This window comes from Halyomorpha halys, unplaced genomic scaffold, assembly GCF_000696795.3.
Source record: "Halyomorpha halys isolate HHAL.00 unplaced genomic scaffold, Hhal_1.1 Scaffold134.1, whole genome shotgun sequence".
Classification (NCBI taxonomy): domain Eukaryota; kingdom Metazoa; phylum Arthropoda; class Insecta; order Hemiptera; family Pentatomidae; genus Halyomorpha; species Halyomorpha halys.
The window spans coordinates 443855-466347 of NW_027107159.1; the positions used below are offsets into that span (position 1 = coordinate 443855).

Below are 22493 nucleotides of genomic sequence, written 5' to 3' on the forward strand. Positions count from 1 at the left end.
ATTGATCTTTCGAATAAAAAAAAAATTTTGATTACAATTTAATTTTTTGTGTTATTTTTTACAATTTCAAGTTCTATCGGGCTTAAAAAAAAAACCTATATATGAGGAGATGATTGGGGGTGCGGTCAGTGATGAATTTATATATGCAAAATAATTTCGAACAAAAAACAAGATAACAACCACGGGGAATCATAGAATGATTATAAAATAACTAATATTATAGATACATAAGTAGTAATGAAAGACTTGTAGTAAAAGCAAAGAAGAAACAATAAAATATATACGAAAATATACCTTTATACATATTTTTATTTTATTAATTTAAAAGATTACATCCAATATGGTCCACCCAGATGCAGATGACATCTATCGGTCGGTGCCAAAATAACACATAAAAATGATAGACATAAGTGAAATGTAAATATTAAAGTTTAGACTATTACGGCGTTATGGGGATGTATATATTTATGTATGTATGTTTGTAAGATACATGTATGCTTCATAAAGAACATAAAACCCATTTCCTATTTTTTTCATCACTTTATTATAAATAATTTTCATTTTGTACATATATTTGGTAACTAGATTTTCATTTGTTTTTTCTTTCATTTAATTTTAATATTATTTTTGTCATATAGCTTTATCTTCTAATAATATTTAGAAAAAATATTCATATTTCATGCCGTTTTTCAATTTCAGGTGCTTTAAAAATATTTCTTGATTTAACTATCTTAAAGTTTCCACTTCCCGTTTTCAGCTAATATTTCAAAAGTCATATAGGACCGCCGCTCCCCGGGGGTTTGAGAGGGGCGGGTTCTGCGAGGAAGGATTGTATTTTTTTTTGTGTTATGATCTCTTGTGAGTTTGTAACATGTCGTACATTGACCAACCTACTCACTGTAATTGTCTGTTTAAGAAGTCAGATAAGTAAGGCTACCATGGAGGGCAGGATTTATCAATTTTAGGCGCTTTTTAAACATTACTCGATTCAACTATCTTAAAGATTCCTAAACAAAATATTTAGACTATGCTTGCCTTTCAAAACTATCTATGTATCTATAATGTTATTTATTTTATAATCGTTCTGTAATTCCTTTTATTTATTGTAGTTGTTTTTGTATATTTATTGTTTTTTGCTCTTAGCCCTGATGTAGGCTTGAGCTTCAGGACGAAACGTTGGCACTAAACAAATTCTCTTATTTGTGTTATTCACTGACTGCATCCCTAACCATCTTCTTCTCAGATATTAATTATTCGTTCATGTGGAAAAGATTCAGTATCATTTTTGAGAGAGAGAAAAGTCCATATTAAAAAGGCTCACTAATGCTTCCAATTCCGTTTCTAAATATTTCTGATAGTCTTAAGCTAAAAAACATTGTAATTCAGTTGTGCTAAAATATTTCTTTAAATATCATTTACCAAATTTAGAAATGTAAAAATTAGTGACATTATCGTAATAGCCTTTATTTTAACTACATTAAATGCCATTATAAAAGAAGGTGGAGCTCAGCGAAAACTGGACCTCAAGGATCAGCATTAGAAGACATACAACACTCAACACTCTTTTGATTCCAGGGTGAACTACTCTACTGGGCAGAGTTGGACAAACTAATAGCTAAATAATAGTCAGACTTGTCCATTTCAACTAATTTAGTTGCTTAATTAAGATTTAAATCAATCCATAACTAAATTAGCTCCAATTTTGGGAGGAACTAATTCTTTAATCCTTTTAGTGATTACTCAAACATATTGGGTTTTTTCATACGATTTCGGAGAAGCTGAAAATGAAAAAAATAATCGATATTAGGATCGTGCGCCTGCATATCGATTTAATTTAACATTTCGGATTTCTAACATATTGGAGGCCCTATATATGTTTTCGGAGGTGCTGAAAATGAAAATAAAATCGATTTAATTTTAATTTTCAGCAACTCTTCGAACATATATGCCCCTCGAGACCTTCTGATGTATATATGTTATTAGAGTGCTATCAATGGGTAGTTTCTGTGTCCAGATGTAGTAGGACAAACGACTAACTTAGAATCCCCTGGCAAGACTGAAAATGGAGAAAACTGTACGTCCATTCCGTCTGTTACAATACTCAGGAGACAAACAATTTAAACTTCTAACTAATCACAAAAGATTCATTTATATGACTACAATGATTCAATTATATGGCCTACCTGAACTTACACAGTTGAGCTCTGGGGCTCCACTAAACCATCGGATTCCTCTCGTATCCCATCCTTGCAATGCAACCACCTGCCCAACCAACTTGTTTCTAATCTGACTTCTCGTTCATTACCTAGTAATAATCCTAAGCGTCTGGAAAGGAGATGGACTCGAGATCTCTAGGAATGTTATTGGAGTTCTATCAGTTTATTGATTCCCTACATGTCTGTATCATGCCATTGTATCATTAAATTTACTTGTATTAGAGTGTCACCAATGGGTAGTTTCTCTACACGTCTGTATTACTCCATTTTAACTGAGATCAAATTTACTAAAAGTATTATAATATACAGTTGTAAATAGAAATAAATTAAAAAAATTACTTTTATATATTTTAATAATAAATAGCAATAAAAAAATATATAAATTTTTATTTCGCTCGGTCATATGATTTATCATAGTAATTTATAAACCGAAAATAGTTAGGACGGTCCTTAAGAATGGATTCTCAGTTACTTTCTGCATTGAAGTTTACCTCATTGGACACCTCCAATGATATCATTTAGCATTTGAATAAACTTTGAATCAGTGCTAAATCGAATGAATCCTCTGCGAAAGTCAGACCCGTTTTCTGTAGAGCTCAGAAAAGGTCATAGGGTGAAGAAGTTACTAGTAGTGTTCCTGAAGAAAATCTCGTCCAGTTTTAAAACTCACATATATAAAGGCTGTAATATTTACAAAAAGCTATAAACTTCTTCAACATCTCTAAACATTAACTAAACTATTCTGAGATGCAACGGACCCAACATGTGTCCAGTCATGTAGGGTTATAATTTCCTGCAATGTTTCGAAACTGGTTATGATCGCAGGATTTTGTAATGCTTTAGTATCGCAATGCAGGATTCTCGGTATATTTCTAGTCTACTTAACTTTACACGCTTAACCATTATTGTTTAGTAAGCAACTATTTTCCTAGCGATAGAAAATGTCTTTTAAATGAAATCGATTCATCGATTCATTGTAGGAGGATAGTCCGAGTGGCGGTCAATAAAGGTGTCAAAATAGTAAAAGATAATTATTAATTGTTAACCAACGTTTCGCCCCACTTTACAGGGCTTCGTCAGGGCTAAATGAAAAAACAAGATAAAAACATTTTATGATTAACAGAACATTAAAATTAAAAACTCTTAAAAAAATTGATAGGGTTGAATGAAAAAAAAAACTAATTATAACAATATAAGGAAGTTAGTATATACATGTAGGTGGACTGGAAACAAGTTACTAATAAATATAACCAGGTGTGATAGAAGTTCTAAATACAGATCTAGACTAATAAATTGTAGGAGACTACTCATTAAAATTAGTTATAGTATTTATTAGTAACTTGTTTCCAGTCCAGTTACATGTATATTTCCTTATATTATTATTATTATTAGTTTTTTCCATACACTTTATATACATAAAAATTGTTTGGAAATATTTTTTATTTTAATGTTCTATTAATTCTAAACTGTTTGTATCTTGGTTTTTTATTTAGCCCTGACGAAGCCCTGCAAAATGGGGCGAAACGTTAGTTTACGATAAATAATTCTGTTTTACTATTTTGACACCTTTATTGACCGCCATCCGGACAATCCTCCTACAATCTAATTCATACGGTCAACTATATTCCTTCTAAATCAAAATCGATTCATATTAAATTATTATACTTAATGAAGGTATCGACAAAGTAATAATTGTTATGGTATTTATTCTTGTTCTTATGTCATTGTTTTCTATATCTCTGTACTTAGGGGATTCACTGATACAAACTTTCGAGATGTAAGAAATGTAATTCATAATAATATAAATATTAGATAACATATATCGTGAATTGAAAAGTGGGATGGTGAAGAAAGGATGATGTAGGCAGTGGTTCAGTTCCACATACTTAATGAACCCAAACCAAATTATGTATTTTAGATGTGCAGCTTTCAACAAAATAAGGTTAAAATGAAAAATAATCATAAAAAGGCAGAATTATCCGTTTAACGAATGGGCCATTTTTTTCAGTTTCTTTTTTTGTTTTGTAGTATTTATGTCTCTGATGCCATTGTACCAAATAGGACAGTATATAGCGTATCTATAGTAACACAACGGATTAAAAGTGTGTTTTCACTTGTTTTAGACTGTAGCACTTAAACGGCTCCATTTCGATGAAATTGACTGAAAGTCTTCATTTTTATTTATTTATTGATATTTTCAACAGCATTTACATAAATATACATGTTAGATTACAATAGTATGAAACAGACGTGGAGAGAAACTACCCATTGGTACACTATAATAACATTTCAACATTAAGCCATATTCTTTACTGACGCCTCGGAGGATTGTCAGGAATGGAAGAGAAAGCATGGTTAGAAAATAGTGGAATTGGGTTTTAAGGGAGTTTATAATGGAAGGATTGATTATCTGGTTCGGGCTAGATCGGATACATATAGAACATTGAGGTCTTTATATTTTATTTGTGGCAATGTTACAAATTTTATATAGGATTTTGCATTGTAACGTTTGGATACAAGAGAAATTCGAAGGTTTAGTGGAGCCCCAAAGATCAACTCCGTATGTCCAGATCGGCCTGATTACAGTCATGTAGATCAGTCTTTTGTAATGAATTGGAATTAGACTATTTATCTAGTAAGTGCTGTAATTCTACATTTTCAGTCTTGTGTGAGGATTCCAAGTTAGTCGTTTGTCCAGATGTAGTCCAAGATGGCGGATCTATTCGACAGTGGTAAATTATTAAAGGATACTGTGGGGCAGGAAGTCATAAGCTTACGACGGAAGGTAAAGGTGATTTAATGAGAGTCTTGTACTTGAAACCATTAACTTTTCATATATAACATAATTCTTACTGAGAACAAAAAAAATAAAACTAACAATAAATCGTGGAAGGCGAGAGAAAAAAATTAAATCTCAATCGGGCCAATATTAGTGAAAAGAATTATTGTAATGGTCTTAATGTTGGAGAATAAATCGGAAGATTGGGTCGCAGTGCTGAACAGTCTGCCTTCCATGATCGTAGTCTCAAAACTGAAGGATCTTGTGGGGTCTTGGCCTGTTGAAGGTGTTTCCATATAGAATACACATTTAACATAAGAGCTTAGGATGAGTGCTAAAACTCAACAAACTATCAACTAAATTTAGCGGTGAATGTTATGTATAATTATTAAATGAAATCCTTTTTTTTTTTTTTTTGCCATAATTTTAATTTCGTGAATTAATTTGTATTACGGTTAAATAATTGCTTTGTACGATTCATCTTTGGGGTCCCCAATGACGCCTCTGTCACCCGATTTTATGAAGAGTTGAAGTGGCTTTACCCCTCCTTCCGTCGTAAATATTTTCTTGCTTCCTTCCTCTATCAATTTATCCAATCCCGCCGTCCATCGTACATCTCTGATATCCTTCAATTTAAATCCTCAGTGTATTCCCGCAATACCCGCTCACGGCCTTCAGACTTATATTTAACTGCCAATCGAACCGCTGCCTTTGGTAGATCTTTCATCATCCGTTCCTCTTCCCTTTGGAATTCTATTCCCTCCTTTATTCGTAGATCTAATACTCTTCCAATCTTTAAATCCCATATCTTCGACTACCTTCTGTCCACCCAATTCCGCAAGATTAATAATTGAAAGTTTCAAAAAAGTTTTACATATTTTCTTTATTTTAAATCTTAGATTTCGTTTATAATTGTAAATATGTGCATTAATACAAATTGTATCTTTTCATTTATTATATTTTAGATTAATTGTATTTGATCTTTTATCATTTTTTTTTTTATTTATTATCAGCAGTCATCTCATGTTTTATGATTTTGTTCTATCATTACTTTATATATTCTGTTAATTATTGTTGTTTATTTGTATCTTTTCAAATTCATTGTTTTATTTTATTATATGACGTTTTGTAATTTCATCTTTACTCTAAGGCACTAAAGGGTTATTTTGATGCCTGTATATTATTTTAAAGGGATCAATCCCAGAATAAATAAAGATTATTATTATTACTTTTTTTGTTATTTATGAGTTTAGTGTCACATTATAGTTCAGAAATACAAGGCTATGGACGGCGACGAATTCAAATAGGATTTTCAGGTGACAAAAGCCAAGAAAACCCTGTTTCAATATAACTCCAAATGGCGTCATATTGATAGCATTTCTAGCTTTTTTTTGAATATATAAAATAACGAAAATGTACTTATGTAAACCTCTCAGATCACATGCCACTTTCATGTTTTTTATTTTCTTTGTATTCTACTGAAACATTTTGATAAAGTAACAAGTTTTTACAAATGAATATCTGATAACGAAGAAATGATCTTGATATGACTCGATATTTACATAACTATTTAGTCAAATGATTTATTTTCTTTTTACGTAGATACGCAAACTTCAACTTAATACTTTGTATTCATGGTTATTCATCAATACTTTTTAAAAGTGAATCGGTCTGTATCGATATTTCATCACCAGGTTTAGAATGTTTTCAACAATTAGAATGTCCTTGATGAATAAAAAAATCGATACTTCATTTTCTTAGATCAGTGGTACTCAAAGTGGGCGCTGCTGCAATCAATAAAAAACTATAAAAATTAATATGGAACATATAATTAAAATGATATAATTTGTATGATAATTGCAGCTTGAAACTAGAATAATAATTTTTAAAAAAATTAAATAACATCTAATATGAATCTTTATATTGACAACTCTTAATAAACCCTTCTATGAATATTAATATTTCTGAAAACTCTCTTAATATAAAATTAAAGTGTAACATTAATTATGACAATAATCTTTAACAGTAAAAAAAAAAAATTATTATAATTTTACTTTAAAATCCAAACATCTTTTTCTCGACGTTGTCTCGTCTTCTTTGGAGCGCGGAATGAACTACGCAGGAGTCTTTTTCGATGTAGAACAGGCTTTTGATCGAGTCTGCTAATGGGAGTGCTTCACTAACTCCGTAAAATCCTACCTCCAACATACTTTCTCATTATCCGTTCCTTTCTCACTGATAGATTATTAAAAGTAAACCACAATGTTTCCCATTCATCCGTCTTCACTCAGTCTGGTGGCGTTCCTCAAGGAGAATCCTCGGTGCCATCCTCTGCACCGTCAATACAGCTGACATTCCAACCAATCCTAATACTATCTTCACCACGTATGCCGATGACGCAGTTAATAATAACCCTTTAATTGCATCCTAAGCTCTCTCCCAACAAATCCCATCAAATCATCTTTACCCTCCGTCTTAAAGCCGACTGCCCTACAGTATCCTTTAATAATGTTGCTCTTGCCCCTGTCGATCAGATCCGCTACCTTGGACTACATCTGGATAGACCACTAACCTGGAATCCTCTCACAAGACAGGAAACTGCTCGTCCGATTATTACAGCACTTACTAGACAAACAGTATAAACATCCAATTCATTACAAAAGACTGATCTACATGAAAAAAATAAGGCCTAACTGGACGTACGGTATTTGGATTTGGGCTCTACTAAACCTTCGAATCGATCTCTTCTCTTCAACAAGTTAAGTGTTTTTTTAAGACTTATAGTCCAAACAAATACCAATTATGATATGATTATGAATGTACTTCGCTATTTTTCTGCTGTTTTGTGTCTGTCGGAGGTCTGTTCTCTAATGTTCAATATGGCAGATCATTGGGAAGAGCCCAGAAGTCGTGTCTCCCTTAAGCAATCTTTTGGAGGTAGCATTTTTTTTAAAGGCGGTACTTTTTTATTTTTATTGGACGTGATTCTTTCAGGGCTGACTTCAATTATTTGGCCCCTCCTTCCTTTGTAACGAACTATTTCTCACAGTTGATTTATAGCAGCCTTTTGCTAGTTCTATTTTTATTTTTAAATTTTGGAAAAGGTTTGCGATTATCTCTTAGCTTCTTTCTTGAATTTTCCCCTGGTCATTAGAGTAATTCTTTATTCCTAATATATAACAGTTTAAATAGAATGAACTTACTTATAACTATTTACATCATCCTTATTATGATATGGCTGAAGTAAATTTATTGCTATAATTACATTGACAATGCCAGTGATCATTCTTCGTTGAGGTTTAATAAAATAATATAAATATATAAAATTATTTTCTCAGGACCTAGTTATATGTTTTCTTTTATACAGGCGGTTAATGCAAAGAGAATGTAGCTGATGAACTAAGTATCTCTATTAAAAAGACACATATTTTGTACGCCTGTTCGCAGACTTGAAGGGACTATTTTTTATTGAATTCTTTTCCGATCCTTCCTCCGAATCATTATGAATATTAACTATAATTATTTCGGTAAAAGGGATGGCGTTAAATAGAATCTTTGAAATGTCGCTGAACTCATTCCTTCTTGAAGAGACTCAACGTACACTTATGCTCGCAAAACTGGTTATGCTAATACGAGTGAAAGGGACATTAGAACGTATAGCTGTAGTGTACAGTATGTAAATATTTGCGTCATCCATATGACTTCTTGTCATCATAAGCATCTTGTTAACATTTCCGATTGTCAACGTAAAGCTAATAGACATCTGTACGTCGAATGGTTTTTTCAAAATAAATTCATTATCCACTGACCTCAAATAAATTCTCAAATTAAACCTAGATTAATGCACTATAAAGTAGTTTATCTTCGTAGGAGTAGTAAGCTAGTAGAGTTTCTAAGCTATTCAAAAAATTAAATTCATAAAATTTTGATTTATGAAAAATCTCAGGAACCATAAGACGTACAACTACGAGAACCGTGGGTGTTATATTTTACGCAAATATAACCCATTTTTTTCCAAAATTTCTTCGAATGAGTCTAAACTCTCAGGAATTGCCCATAGTACCAAGAGCCCAGTTGGAAAAAAGGCAGTAATTTCACGCCAATTTTTTCATTACTTTAGTGAAAACTAAGTCTAATTACTGGTCAAAATTGTTGAGTCTCCCAAGTGTAGTCAGGGTGAATAAAAAATGGCGGTTATTTCAAAACTTAAAAAGAAAAAAATTCATTCGGAGCTCCATATCTATAAAACTACCAACAACACTACAAAGCCTAATAGAACATCATTTAAAGTAGAGTAAATTTTCTAAAATATGAGCTCTAACAGAGCTGATTTCGTTGCCAAAATTACGAACGAAACTACCTCAAGGAGATAAGATCGCTTCTCGGTCACTGCCGTATGCACTAGACCTATAAAGAAGGCTCTTAAAGAATCCCTGATTGATCACTGATCCACAGCCTCAACTTGAGATTGTTTCAGTTTATAGCTGATCCTGATTTCTAAAGAGATGCTAATTTTAGTTTACCCTTAACATGATCTCTCTTCTCTACCTGTTATCCCTTCGTAGGCTCCTGCGGCTAAGTACCCTCCGGGCTTATGTACCTACTTCGTCTTTATCGGAATAGTACCTGGTAGTACCTGGCGACTAGCTACCCTCCAGGCTTGCATACCTCCCTCGTGTCTGCAGGAATAATACCCGGTAGGACCAAGGAACCTTCACGCAGTACCTGGTGGCTAGCTACCCTCCAGGTCTGCATTCCTCCCTCGAGTTTATCGGAATAGTACCCAGAGGAACGAGGTTACCATCCTCTGAGATGTAATAACGGTTTTTACTCGTTAGTCTCATCCTATCTAATCAACTTCCTTATCAACTACCTTACCTTTATAAACTGAACACTCATTGGCGAGACCTTCTGTACAAGCAGAATCAGAAAGAAACGAATCCATCTCGACGGTTATAAGTATAGGAATGTGAGCAGCTCTATTTAAAGTCATGTTAAATGTTAAGTGCCTATGAGCTCCTAGCGGATTTTTTAAGCAACTTGTTTTATACCCTTTCCTTCCAAAACTTCATGTTATTGTTTATTTCTAAGTTTTGATTAAAGGAATTTATTACAACATACCTAAATTGAATGAAAAGTGAAAGTTGGCTACTGAGTACCTTGTTGATATTCTAACTTGTGGGGAAGAGAACAAAGATAAGCTAACTGACGACGGTCATTACATTATTATTGTTGTCATTTATCGTTTTAACGTGGTGGAAGAACGAAATAGTTCTCCATTAAACATGAGTTTTTCAATTTAACATGTTAAACTGAAGATCATGAATACTCCTAATGATTTGTGTTTTCGTTTAAAAAAGTATAAGTCTGTTTCTAACAAATCTAATGTGTAGGAAGATATAGATCCAATTTTTCAAAAATAATATATTTTTTAAATGATATATGTTATTTTAAACATCACACGACCTTGCCCAGGTATGGTTTGTTAGCCATTCGAAGGGCAAGGTAGTTCACACTTCCTGAGACGGGTTTACGTAATACTAATTCGATGCTTGGATTCCAGAGTGGTTAGCGGTTCTCAATTAACGAAGCTGGGCAAATCCGGAAAGTCTTATTCAAATAGAGATATATTCAACACCTCTAACTTATAGAAGGATAATTCCATTTACTTTCATTTACCTATATAATGGAATATATAGTTAGGGAAAATACCGTGATCATAAAAATTTCGAATTCAAGTTTTCGACGAAAATACACTATTTAAGATCCCAAAATTTAAGAGTCCAATGAAAGGATTGGAAGTGTTTGATGATTTTTAAATATCATTAAAGCCTTGTCTAATGGTAATGAATGCTACCAATACACATGGTCGTTCGTAGCACAGCAAGTTTAAGCGCCAACTTTGATTGGTTCGCGACTGCAGCGCCGCCAGTTCGAATCCGGCCTGAGGATCGACTTTTATTTTCGTGGTGGTTAAAATAGGTTGGTAATCTGTAGATAACGGGAGCTACAGTAGCATGATAACTAATTATCTGCCACAGCCGGATTCGAAATCGGGTAGTAGGAGAAAATAGCACAGCACCTAACTCATTGTTTCCTAGGTAGCTCCTTTAGCAGCAATTATGATGTTTATTTAATTAATTAATTAAATAAACATTTCAATATTACTTACTATTAATATTATTATTAGTAATATTATTAATAATATTGTTATTAGTTATATTATTATTAGTAATATTATTACTAATATTATTATCAATTATCACTAATTAAATATTACTTTTTATTTTACAATCGTAAATTTTAATAAATAAAGAAAGGTTACATAATTTTGAGAACCAGAAACATTAAAGGATACTCCTTTTTTTACAATAAACGACCTTGAAGAAAGAAAAACATGAGACTGGATCAGCACAAACTACCTGTTTTCTATTAGTTATTTAGATTCGAAGAATAGCTACCTTACCGAAGCACAACTCACTCGAACATTAATTAGTTCGACTGAAGGGCGAATTCCAACCATTTCCACTATCCCGAAGCTCATCTCTCTCAACAAACCAGTTGATAGGCTAGAGGAAGAAACGTGGGTATAATAAGGAACTGAACTTCATTGATTTATTATCTGAAATAGAGGAAAGGGAAGTGTGGAGAGAAGTAAGAATTAAGACCTGAATTGTTGATTAAAACTAATTACAATAAATGGTTCAGATACAAGATATATACAGTGTTATAAATAACTATGGTAACTGAATAATAAGTGACGTCAATGAAGGTTCCAGTGGTAAAACTATTTACTGATCTCTTGTTTGTCGAAATTGAGAATTCAGAGGCATCTGTTGACTAGTGACATGAAATAACAACTCACCAAACACAGAGTGGAAAACAATTATGTTGTATAAAGAATCGTATTTAAAAAGATGTTGGAGAGTGAAACAACGATGAGACTTTCACACAACATTCTATATCCTTTCTTAAGCAGATGTTGCCCTATACTCAAATATTGGGATCACACAACATTCCATATCTTTTCTTAAACAGATGTTGCACTATATTCAAATATTGCGATCACACAACATTCCATATCCTTTCTTATGCAGATGTTGCACTATACTCAGATATTGCGATCACACAACATTCCATATCCTTTCTTAAGCAGATAGTATGTAATATACAATATGATAGATATATCAAAAGTTTATAAAAGCTTGGATTCATTTCTAATTGAAAAAATAATGTAATGTTTGTGGTCCATTATGCTAGACCAATTGTCAGTAAATTGCACCTCACCTGATAAAGTTTAATTTAATTATTTAATTATACTCCTATAAAATTTTATTATTTTACTGGAGGGGGACTCCCTACCCGCCCAACGGCAGACAAAACCCTATTTTATAAATTATACAACTGTCCATTTAATTGTACTATTCGTTGCTCAGATTGTATTTTTTTTCAATATAGTATAAGCAGGAATAACAAATATTTTAAAATCGTTATGCATTCTCATTTTAATTTGAATTTATTTCCATGACACCGGAGACAGAATAAAAATAAATAAATGCATTTTTAAATTTATAACTCTGATTAAAAGACTAATAATGAATATACCCTTTTTTTAATGAAGTTATTTTTAATTCAGACAAAATAAGAAATAGGCATCTGCTGTCGTGACCCCATGGTTGGTAAAATGAAAAGTGTGAAGTATTAGCCACTGATAAATTTTTCACTCATGATTTTTTAATGCTTAATATTATATCATACCCGCAGAACAGAATTATGCACATCAAATATAAATTAAATTTACAGGACCAGAACCGGTAGCACTTGGTCCATGCAATCCTTCCCCCTGTGGGCCTAACGCCAAATGTGCTGAGGGGGTTTGTTCTTGTCTCCCAGAATACAAAGGAGATCCTTATACAGGATGTGAGCCTGAATGCTTTGAACACGAAGAATGTCCAGAAGACAAATCTTGTACCGAAAATGTGTGTACAGACATATGCGTACCTGGAACATGTGGGCAAGATGCAATTTGTGATGTTTCGGAACATACTCCAGTATGTTATTGTCCCCCTGAGATGTCTGGTGACCCATTCACTCGTTGTGTACCGTTTACAGGTTAGTAATTGTTCAGTATCTGAGAATGGTTTTTCATTTGTTACAGGCGAATCCTAACTTACAATAAATTTTAGATTCACCCGGATCGACACCTTGTCAACCTTCATTTTGCGGACCTTATAGTCAATGCCATGTCGAAGATGGAAAATCTAAATGTTCGTGTTTAGAAGGATATCTAGGATCGCCACCTAGTTGCAGACCCGAATGTGTTAAGAACACGGACTGTTCATGGGATGAAGCTTGCAATAATAACAAATGTGTACATCCTTGTACATATGCTTGTGGAAAAGGAGCCAAATGCCAAGCAGAAAATCGGGACAACCCTGTTTGTAGTTGTCCCCTAGGGTTTACTGGAGATCCATTGGTCCTTTGTGAGAAAATATGTAAGCTACCATGACCCCAAGTGTCACATCAGTTCATTTTATTACAATTATTTATTATTCACGCATAAATTCATACATTTTAGCTGAAGTTGTCCCTCCGCTGCCACCTCAAAATCCATGCTTACCAAATCCATGTGGCCCTCACTCACGGTGTAAGCTTGTAAAGTATAGTCCATCATGCTCTTGCTTACGGGATTACATTGGATTGCCACCTAACTGCAGGTCAAAACTATTATAGTTGAGTAATTACATTGGATTGCCACCTAACTGCAGGTCAAAACTATTATAGTTGAGTAATTACATTGGATTGCCACCTAACTGCAGGTCAAAACTATTATAGTTGAGTAATTACATTGGATTGCCACCTAACTGCAGGTCAAAACTATGATAGTTGAGTAATTAGTCTGACTCTTCAGTGTCCCTAAGGATCTATACAATACACAATTGTACAATGTAAGTCATTTTATCAATACTTGTGTTACATTTTTCAATAAAAGAATATTAAAGATGATCAATTGTTTTTTCAGCTGATCCTCAATATCAATATCAAAAAATAATAATAACTAACAAACCATCTTCTTTTTTTATCAAATCAGATTGTCCATTTATTGCCATACATGAACAAATGACAAATAAAAGGTACAAAAATAACTCTGGAATATAGCGACAGGCTTACTACTACTATTACTACTTCTAGCTTACTAGAAGACACCCTTTTCAATAACTATATTAATAAATGCGTCCTTGAAAAGAAATATAAACGGTAACAATTATATTGTACTTAATAAAATAAATTATCACAATTGAATTGATAATTATTATATTAGTATTGTTACATTGTTATATTGATACTGTTAATAAGGTTAAGGAAATACAATGTTTGTATTAAAATTATATGTAGCACAGTAGCCACGGGATAAAGCGCATGCCTACTAACTCTAAGGATCCGACTTAGAATCTGACTGGGCTGAAAATTGTTTTCTGTCACACGATAGCCATGAGTCTACTCCTGTGGGTTCTTGTAGCCTCCCTGGGGTCCACCCAGCCTCTTAATTGGGTAAAAATCTGACGGTCGAGCGTGGTTCCGACAAAATCACATCCTTGCACAACCGTTGGTCTAGTAACAATACTTCTTTACAAAGTACTGAACCCTTGACCCTCCATGGGTTGTAGCGGTACAGATTTAATTTAATTAATTGAAATTATATAGTTTATATAAAACAAGGGTAATAGCCTGTAAAAAAATTAATGAATTATGACATTAATGATTAAGGTTGCCCTTGAAAATGGCATAAGGGGCGAAACGTTGGAGTTTTTTTTAAATGAAACGTTGAGAGTAAAAGTGGATCATTGAAGTTTGTGTTGATAATAAAATAAACCTTTCTGAAACAATTAATATATTACATCAGTAATCTAATAAATCTAAAATTATTAAAAATCCATCTCTAAATTTTTTTTTAAAATTTTGTATTTTAGCCCTTTGAGACCATTCCCTTAAGCACAAGACTTAGTCGATATTAAGGGCTACTTAATTGCACATTGATTTACTGAGTTTAATCTTTATAGACTACCCGCTAGTGCTGCTTTATAGTATTAAAGGTCTTTAATATCAGGTAGACTTTAACATCATTGAATAAGTATGATAGGACTTAAATCGTGTTGTAGGACTTAAATAGTATGATAGGACTTAAATAGAGTGATAGAACTTGAATAGTGTGATAGGACTTGAATTGTGTGATAGGACTTAAATAGTATGATAGGACTTAAATAGTGTGATAGGACTTAAATGCCGAATTTTTAATAAATCTTTCTCTAAAGTACCTTTAATTTTGTTTATTTGAAATAATTAACTCATTTCATATTTTTATTAGTAATGAAAAATATAAACCATGAAACGATTGGATAATGAACTTTAGTAAACAAGAGAAAAATAATATATCCAGGTTATTAACACCATTCTTGAAATAAGATTGGTAGTATAGATTTATTATATACCATCGGAATGCCAAAGATTTTAGAAACAATAAGATGTAGCCTATAATATTGTACAAGGTGATGGAAAATCATGACAAACGCTTAAATAAAATATTCTAATACAAGTTAACTGCTAAAAGTGACGCGCGTATGGGCAGTGCGTTCTACTTTTCACCAGTCTGATTAATTATTTCATTACGCCATTGTCTTTAAAATAGTTATTTTTTTATTGAAAGAGAATAGTTGATCTATGAAGTAGTCTGGGTGGCGGTCAATAAAGATACAAAATAGTAGAAAAAAATTATTTAATGTTAATCTACGTTTAACATATATTTGAACCCTTTAGGTAGCAGGATGCTTGGAGGAAGGAGTATGGGGTAAGCTGGCAGAAAAAGTGAAGCCAAAGGAGTTTATATGCCTTTCAGGGGCGTGGACTAGGAATACGAGCCAATCACTGGCTGCCTTCTGTTTCAGTTATTACAATGGCAGACATTCTATTAACCTCAAGGTAAACCTTTCGTGGGCGTAGCGTTTTGCGGTTTCAGTTTTACTTTGAGGGAAAGTAGGGTCATGATCCACCACCCTGACAGGATGATCAGCTAAATAAAATTATTTTAGTATTTTCAAATTGATTCTTTATCAATTTAACATTGAATAAATGATTAAGAGCAAAACGCCAATTTTAGAAAAACTGTTATATTTATACTATACCTTTGCAAAGGAAAAGTGCTAAAACCTTGCAGTTATCAGGTTCAATTGATGTTTTTAGGTTAGGAAGGTCTAATTTGTTAAAACCTTTTAACTGTAATGATTTGTTTCTTCCTCAAAGGAGCTCAAAGTGAATTCCTATCTTGGTAAGAGCCATGCTTAACGAAATGAAGCAATTTTTTTAATGTAAGGCAGGAAGATTAATTATGATATGACCTTGTTATAACCATCCAAAGGCAAGGTGATCCACATTTTCCGGACCGGATTGCTATAATCCTGAGGTAAAAAGATTTCTATTGAATAAAGCTGGTTAAACCCGGGAAGACCCTTCCAATATCTATATTGGAAGGGTCTTCCCGGGTTTAACTCTAGTTTTGAATACAAAAAGTAGATATGTATCAAACTGCACTTATAGAACGCTAATACCTACAACTGATAAAGTTTTTTTTTCATTTATATGAGGATGAATAGATAGATAGGTATGTGTATTTATTGCCTTATATTAAAACGTAGCCATAGTGTCTGGCTCATTTGGTGTTAGTATATATCAATATAATATAAGTTAATATTAAAATACCGTATTTCGACAATAATTTTAACACCAACGTGCGAACTTAAACTAGATACTTCAATAAATCCATACATACATAAGTATACAATACCTTCTTAATTTAGTACCTTATATAGCTAAAATGTATAATGTTGTACAAATAATAACAATAAATTGTATAATTTCCAACAATAATTAATTTAATATAAATTAAAATAATACTATTGTAAGTTCCTAAAATTTAAATTTCTTTAGGTAGCAATAATGATGTTCTATAGCTACCCAAGTTGATCCGTATTAATCTTTATGTATAAATAAACGCACACATCCAAATATATGACTATTTTGAAACTAAATATTTGCAGCTGTGGAGTCAAACACACTCATAAGAAAGTAAAACAAATTGTTCAAGTGTTTAATAGTTTTTTTTTTCATTTATTTATTTATTCAATGCGATTTACATCTGTAATCAATACAATAAGTAAATATGTTGTATTTTTCATTTACACTTGAAAATCTTGGGAAGGAACCACCCATTGGTGGTACTTCAACCATTAATTTAAATTAGAAGATCCCGTGGCCATCTTCTTTTCAGACCCCTCGGAGGATTATCAGTGATTGTAAAGGATGAAAGATTAAGAACTAATGGGTTAGGATGGGTAAGGAGTTTGGAATGAAAAGACGCATATCTGTTTTGGGCCAAATCTGCAACGAATGGGATGTTAAGGTCTTTGTGAATGAGTTTATTTGTAACGTAATAAGGAGCATCAAGGATTTTACGTAGGATTTTGGATTGTAAGGATTGGATGCGGGAGGAATTTGATGGTTTGGTGGAGCCCCAGAGCTCAATTCCATATGTCCAAATTGGTCTGATTATCGTAGTGTAAACTAATTGTTTAATAGTTTTAAAATTTAAAAACTCTCCGATGATAAATCCCATCCGTGGTAGCATCAATATAAGTATGTACGTATCTTTATATATGAGTAACAATATAAGTATGTAGATATCTTTATATATAAGTATCAATATAAGTATGTAGGTATCTTTATATATAAGTATGTAGGTATCTTTTATATAAAAGTATCAACATAAGTATGTAGGAATCTTTATATATAAGTATCAATATAAGTATGTAGGTATCTTTATACATAAGTATCTATACAAGTATGTAGGTATCCTTATATATATGTATTAGGTATCTTTTTCTCTGTGGCTCTCCAGAAAGGAACATTAGAGCATCAAGTGCTTCAAACCATTAGAGATAAATCGTTCACACCACTTACACACTCCATCACCCTTTATACAAGATATATACTTTTACAAGAGCCCGGTGGAAAAAAAGCTGTTACTTCACCCCAATTTTTTATTACTTTAATGAAAATAATGTATAATTACTAGTCGAAATTAATGAGTCTGTCAAGTATAAGTAGGGGAATACAATATGGCAGAACGTTAAAATAAAATTAATTTTTCATTCGAAAACTACCAACAACAATAAGAAACCTAAGAGAACATTATTTAAAGCAGAGTAAATTTGCTGAAATATTATTTCTAATAGAGCTTTTTACGTTCAATGGTTCTCATGATATAGCTTTTTAAAAAGCATCATTTCATAATAATGTACAAAAAGATTAGTTGTTAGTGAATTTATTTTGAGAAATCTATATCTCAGGAACTATGTGACCTATAGATGTCTATTAGCATTCAAATTAAAGCTAGTTTAATGTACTATAAAGTAATTTATGACCTTTATCTTCGTCGGAATAGTAGTTTTCATGATATTTGCTAAAATTAATTGATTTATTGTTTGGTCTGCAATAAATATTCCTTCGACGATAAATATGATAAACTACTTCATACCACATTAACCTAGCCTTAATTTGAATGCTAGTAGATATCTATACGTCACATAGTTCATCCTGATCTTTCCGTACATTCTGTACATTTTTATGAAATGTTGAAAGTAATTTTCATTTTTTTTTTTAAAATTAAATATCAGATTTTAATATTACTTATTACTAATGGAATAATGTTAAGATCCAGGAACATTGAGGCATAATTTTTATTTTTCTACAAGAAAGGACCTTGAAGGAAGAGAAACCCAGGACTGGAACAGCGCAAACAATTTGTTTTCTATTAGTTATTTAGATTCGAAAATACCTTTATTATTGACTTCATTACCTAAAAACATTAGTTAGTTTGACTGAAGGGCGAATTCCATCCATTACCACCATCACAAGACACATCTTCTTCAACAAACAAGTCCTTGGCTTGTAGGAAGAAACGTGGGTAAAATGATTGGGAACTGGACAATGATTTCGCTTACGAAATAAGGAAATGGAAGTGCAGAGAGAAATAGGAATCAAGGATACTACTGCTCATTAAAATTAATTTCAATAAATAGTTTATTTTGAGATTACTACAGTTCTATGAATAACTACCGAAAAAAACATGATAAATGAACATAACTATAGGCTTCATAGGAAAACTACGAGGTTTCATTTTTTGTCGGAATAGAGATTTTAGAGGCATCTATTAAGTGAGATAAAATAACAATAAACCAACGCAACTAAAAACCGATTTTATTTAATTATTACTTTATTACCATATCCTTTTGAGAGATTGGGACGTGTCGTACATCGACTAATACTCGCTATATGTTTATAATCAACTAATCTCGGTAATTAAAAATAATACTTGGGAATGATTCGTGATATAATGGTCATCTTGTCCTAACAGGTCGAGCTTTGTGTTCGTAAAGAGACGACTAAAAATTTGACGAGCCTTCAATGAGCCAGCTTCAGAACAAATTGCGTAAGGTAGTGAAACGACAAACCTGAAACGATTCAAGCTATCCTATCCAAGCTGCTAGCACGCTCTGGGTCTTCTTGCAGACATGATGCAAGACCCAGTAGTCCTAGTTTTGAAGTTGACATTAAATTATTATCCTCATGTGATGCTGTTAATTTATTAGTGCATTTAATTTTTCTGTTTTACGCGGATCGGAAAAAAAGGATTAAACGGTATTATCGGAATATTGTTAACCAATGGTTTCGGAAACTATTAAAAAAATCTCTAGAATAGGCTTCTTATAGAATTTATTGTGTTTAACTCGGATTCCAAGTCCAAAGAAAATTAAGAGGTTTTGGTTAATTGCTCAAAGAGTATACTTTTTTAAATGTTTATTGTACACCAATGGATTTGTCTCTTTCAGAAGAATAAAAAAATATATACTGAATCCATTAAACTATATTGTACTTACAAAAATCATAAAAACCTAATGTTCCTCGGGGTAAAGTATATTAACAAATTTTTTTTGTAGAAAAAAGCATTTCATATTCGTTTTTAGTGTCCTCTCAAACTACGAAATACCATTTTTCAAGAAAAGTATGGCAATATCATAGATAATCAAATTGTCTAAAATAATAAGTAAAAATCAACTATTATTACAACCAGTATTAACGATAATAATTTGGTTCCCGTTGTTACTTTCAGTGTGTTCTCTGAATGTTATCATAGTTACCGTCATATCACTTTATGTATATACATATATAAAAGATGTTTATTTAATCTATATACATCCTCAAATATAGTAATAGCGAAGCATCGCCGGGTCTGCTAGTATTATTATATTATAATACCTATGTACATCACTTTAAATAAAAGTAATACAAAAATTGAATTGTTCTGGTCAATATGAACCTATACATTTTTAACCAAACTTTTTCTACATTTACTAATTATTTTTTAGCATTTTGGTTAATGGTAATCTTCATACGATTCAATCGTTGTTAATACACAATTGAAAATGTGAAATTTTAGAGAAAATTAAAAGGGTATTTTTCTTGAAAGAATATTTTTAAATAATTCTTTCTAGATAGTGCCTTACATATTTTTTCTAAAACATAAAATTGAGGTAGATTTTAGAATTTGAAAAATTGAATTCCGGTCGTCATGTTATGATTATGAAATTATCTAATACAAATATCTTCCTCATAGCTCTTCAATTATAGACAAACTGTTAAGCTTTTAATCTGAGTAGAATAGTTTTTTATGGAAGTAACGAAAATGTCGAGAGTACATAGCGAGTTGAATTTGATTCGAACAAGGTAAGCTTTGCATGTATTAATATCATAAATTAAACTATAAAGTTTATTAATAATAGTTTTTACTACACGATTTTGCACAAAAATCCGGTCATTAATCATAACCCACCGAAATCAAATTAAAATGCCTCAAATCATAGAGGTTAGAACTGATCAGATACAGTGGGATCCAAAGAGGTAGGTGCATCGGAACTGACCTAGACCGACTAGCATAGTTTCTTAAGCGCTGGCACATTACGTCACATGGGCAGTTTTCTCTCCCTTATGTAACAGGCTCCTCTTCCTCCTGTCAATTGAGTAAACAAATCATTTAATACTTGAGAAAAATTTACATACTTGAATATTGAAAGTGATAATACTCCAGAATGACGTGCGTTCTACGACATGCAGCAACATTTATCTATTTCATAACGTCTGCCTCTACAACACAGAGAACAAGTGCCCATGATATTATTTATATCTACATAAAGTGACATATGTAATGAAATATTATACAGAAAACATTCATATTAAAAAAATATTATTTAATTGAATTATTTTAGTATTTGTTGAATTTCAATCAAAATAGTTGGCCCAGGCGAACATTTCGTACGTATTCGTATACTAATCACTTAATGAGTGGTAATATATTGGCAGAAGAAAGTAAATGAAAGTATTTAACAATAAAAGGTACCTTATTTCGAAAAGTAGTAACAAATTAGTGTCAATATAAAAATTAGTAATCGTTATGTACACCATGAGTCATTTCAAAATATTCAAAACCAGCATAAAGCTTTGTCAGGAATGATTTTATTTTAAATTCTTTGTTTTATAAATCTTCTTTGAAAACAATACCAGATAATGAGATCATTGTTTATCTTATAATTGATTTAGATATTTTTAAATCACATATACTCTACTTTAAAAAAGATTTTTATAGATTTGTGTTTTCGCTCGATGATACTATATGATGATGATATACCCCTCTATACATACACACACTTGTTATATACCAAAATTACCGCAATTTACTCTTTTAAGTTTCATTAATTTCCATACTTCAGGTATCAGTAATACTTTAAGTGTTAAGGGCTATAAACCTAAAAATATAAGGTAGTCATTTTGAAAAATCTGTTATATGAGGCCTACACACTAATCATAGGAAGTATTATATGTTTTGATATTTTCATTTTCAAATAGTTTTGCATCATAGCCCATTGGAAGAAATTAGTTTACAATTGCTTCGAGGTTAACTTGCGATTTTAGTAGAATAATAGATACATAATTTCATTTTTATCCATTTTTGTTTATAATTAATTATTTCATTGTATTTATTTTATTACTATTATATGTTTATTTTTTATTTCTAGTTAATATGTACACATGATATGATTTTTAGTTAATATATACACATGATATGTCACATGATGTGTACTTACATCCCTAATAACTATCGCCCTGGCAGAATGTATTATTTCATTAAAAGTTAAAAAAAAACTAGAATAATAGGATTTGCGAATTTCCGTACTTTCTTAAAATCTTTTAAGCAATATTGTTAGAAATCCGAGAATCGCACATAGTCAAGTAAGGTCAATATCGTAGTAAAAAATAAACAAGAGTAAAATACAGAAATTAAAAAAATAACAACAGATAAATAATAAAACTACATAAAATATTTTAATAAT

General features: G+C 31.8%; 2 protein-coding genes across 2 annotated transcripts in view; both read left to right on the forward strand.

Annotated features, from left to right (window-relative positions):
- The window catches only part of LOC106678317 (protein takeout), a 37887-nt gene that overhangs the window by 7864 nt on the left and 7530 nt on the right, over window positions 1-22493 (forward strand). The window lies entirely within an intron of this gene.
- LOC106678319 (notch homolog 2 N-terminal-like protein A) lies at window positions 12562-14001 on the forward strand. Its single transcript, XM_067045454.1, has 3 exons — window positions 12562-13107; window positions 13182-13490; window positions 13574-14001. Exons 1-3 carry the CDS (start codon window positions 13068-13070, stop codon window positions 13726-13728), a joined length of 504 nt encoding a protein of 167 aa, XP_066901555.1. The 5' UTR covers window positions 12562-13067; the 3' UTR covers window positions 13729-14001.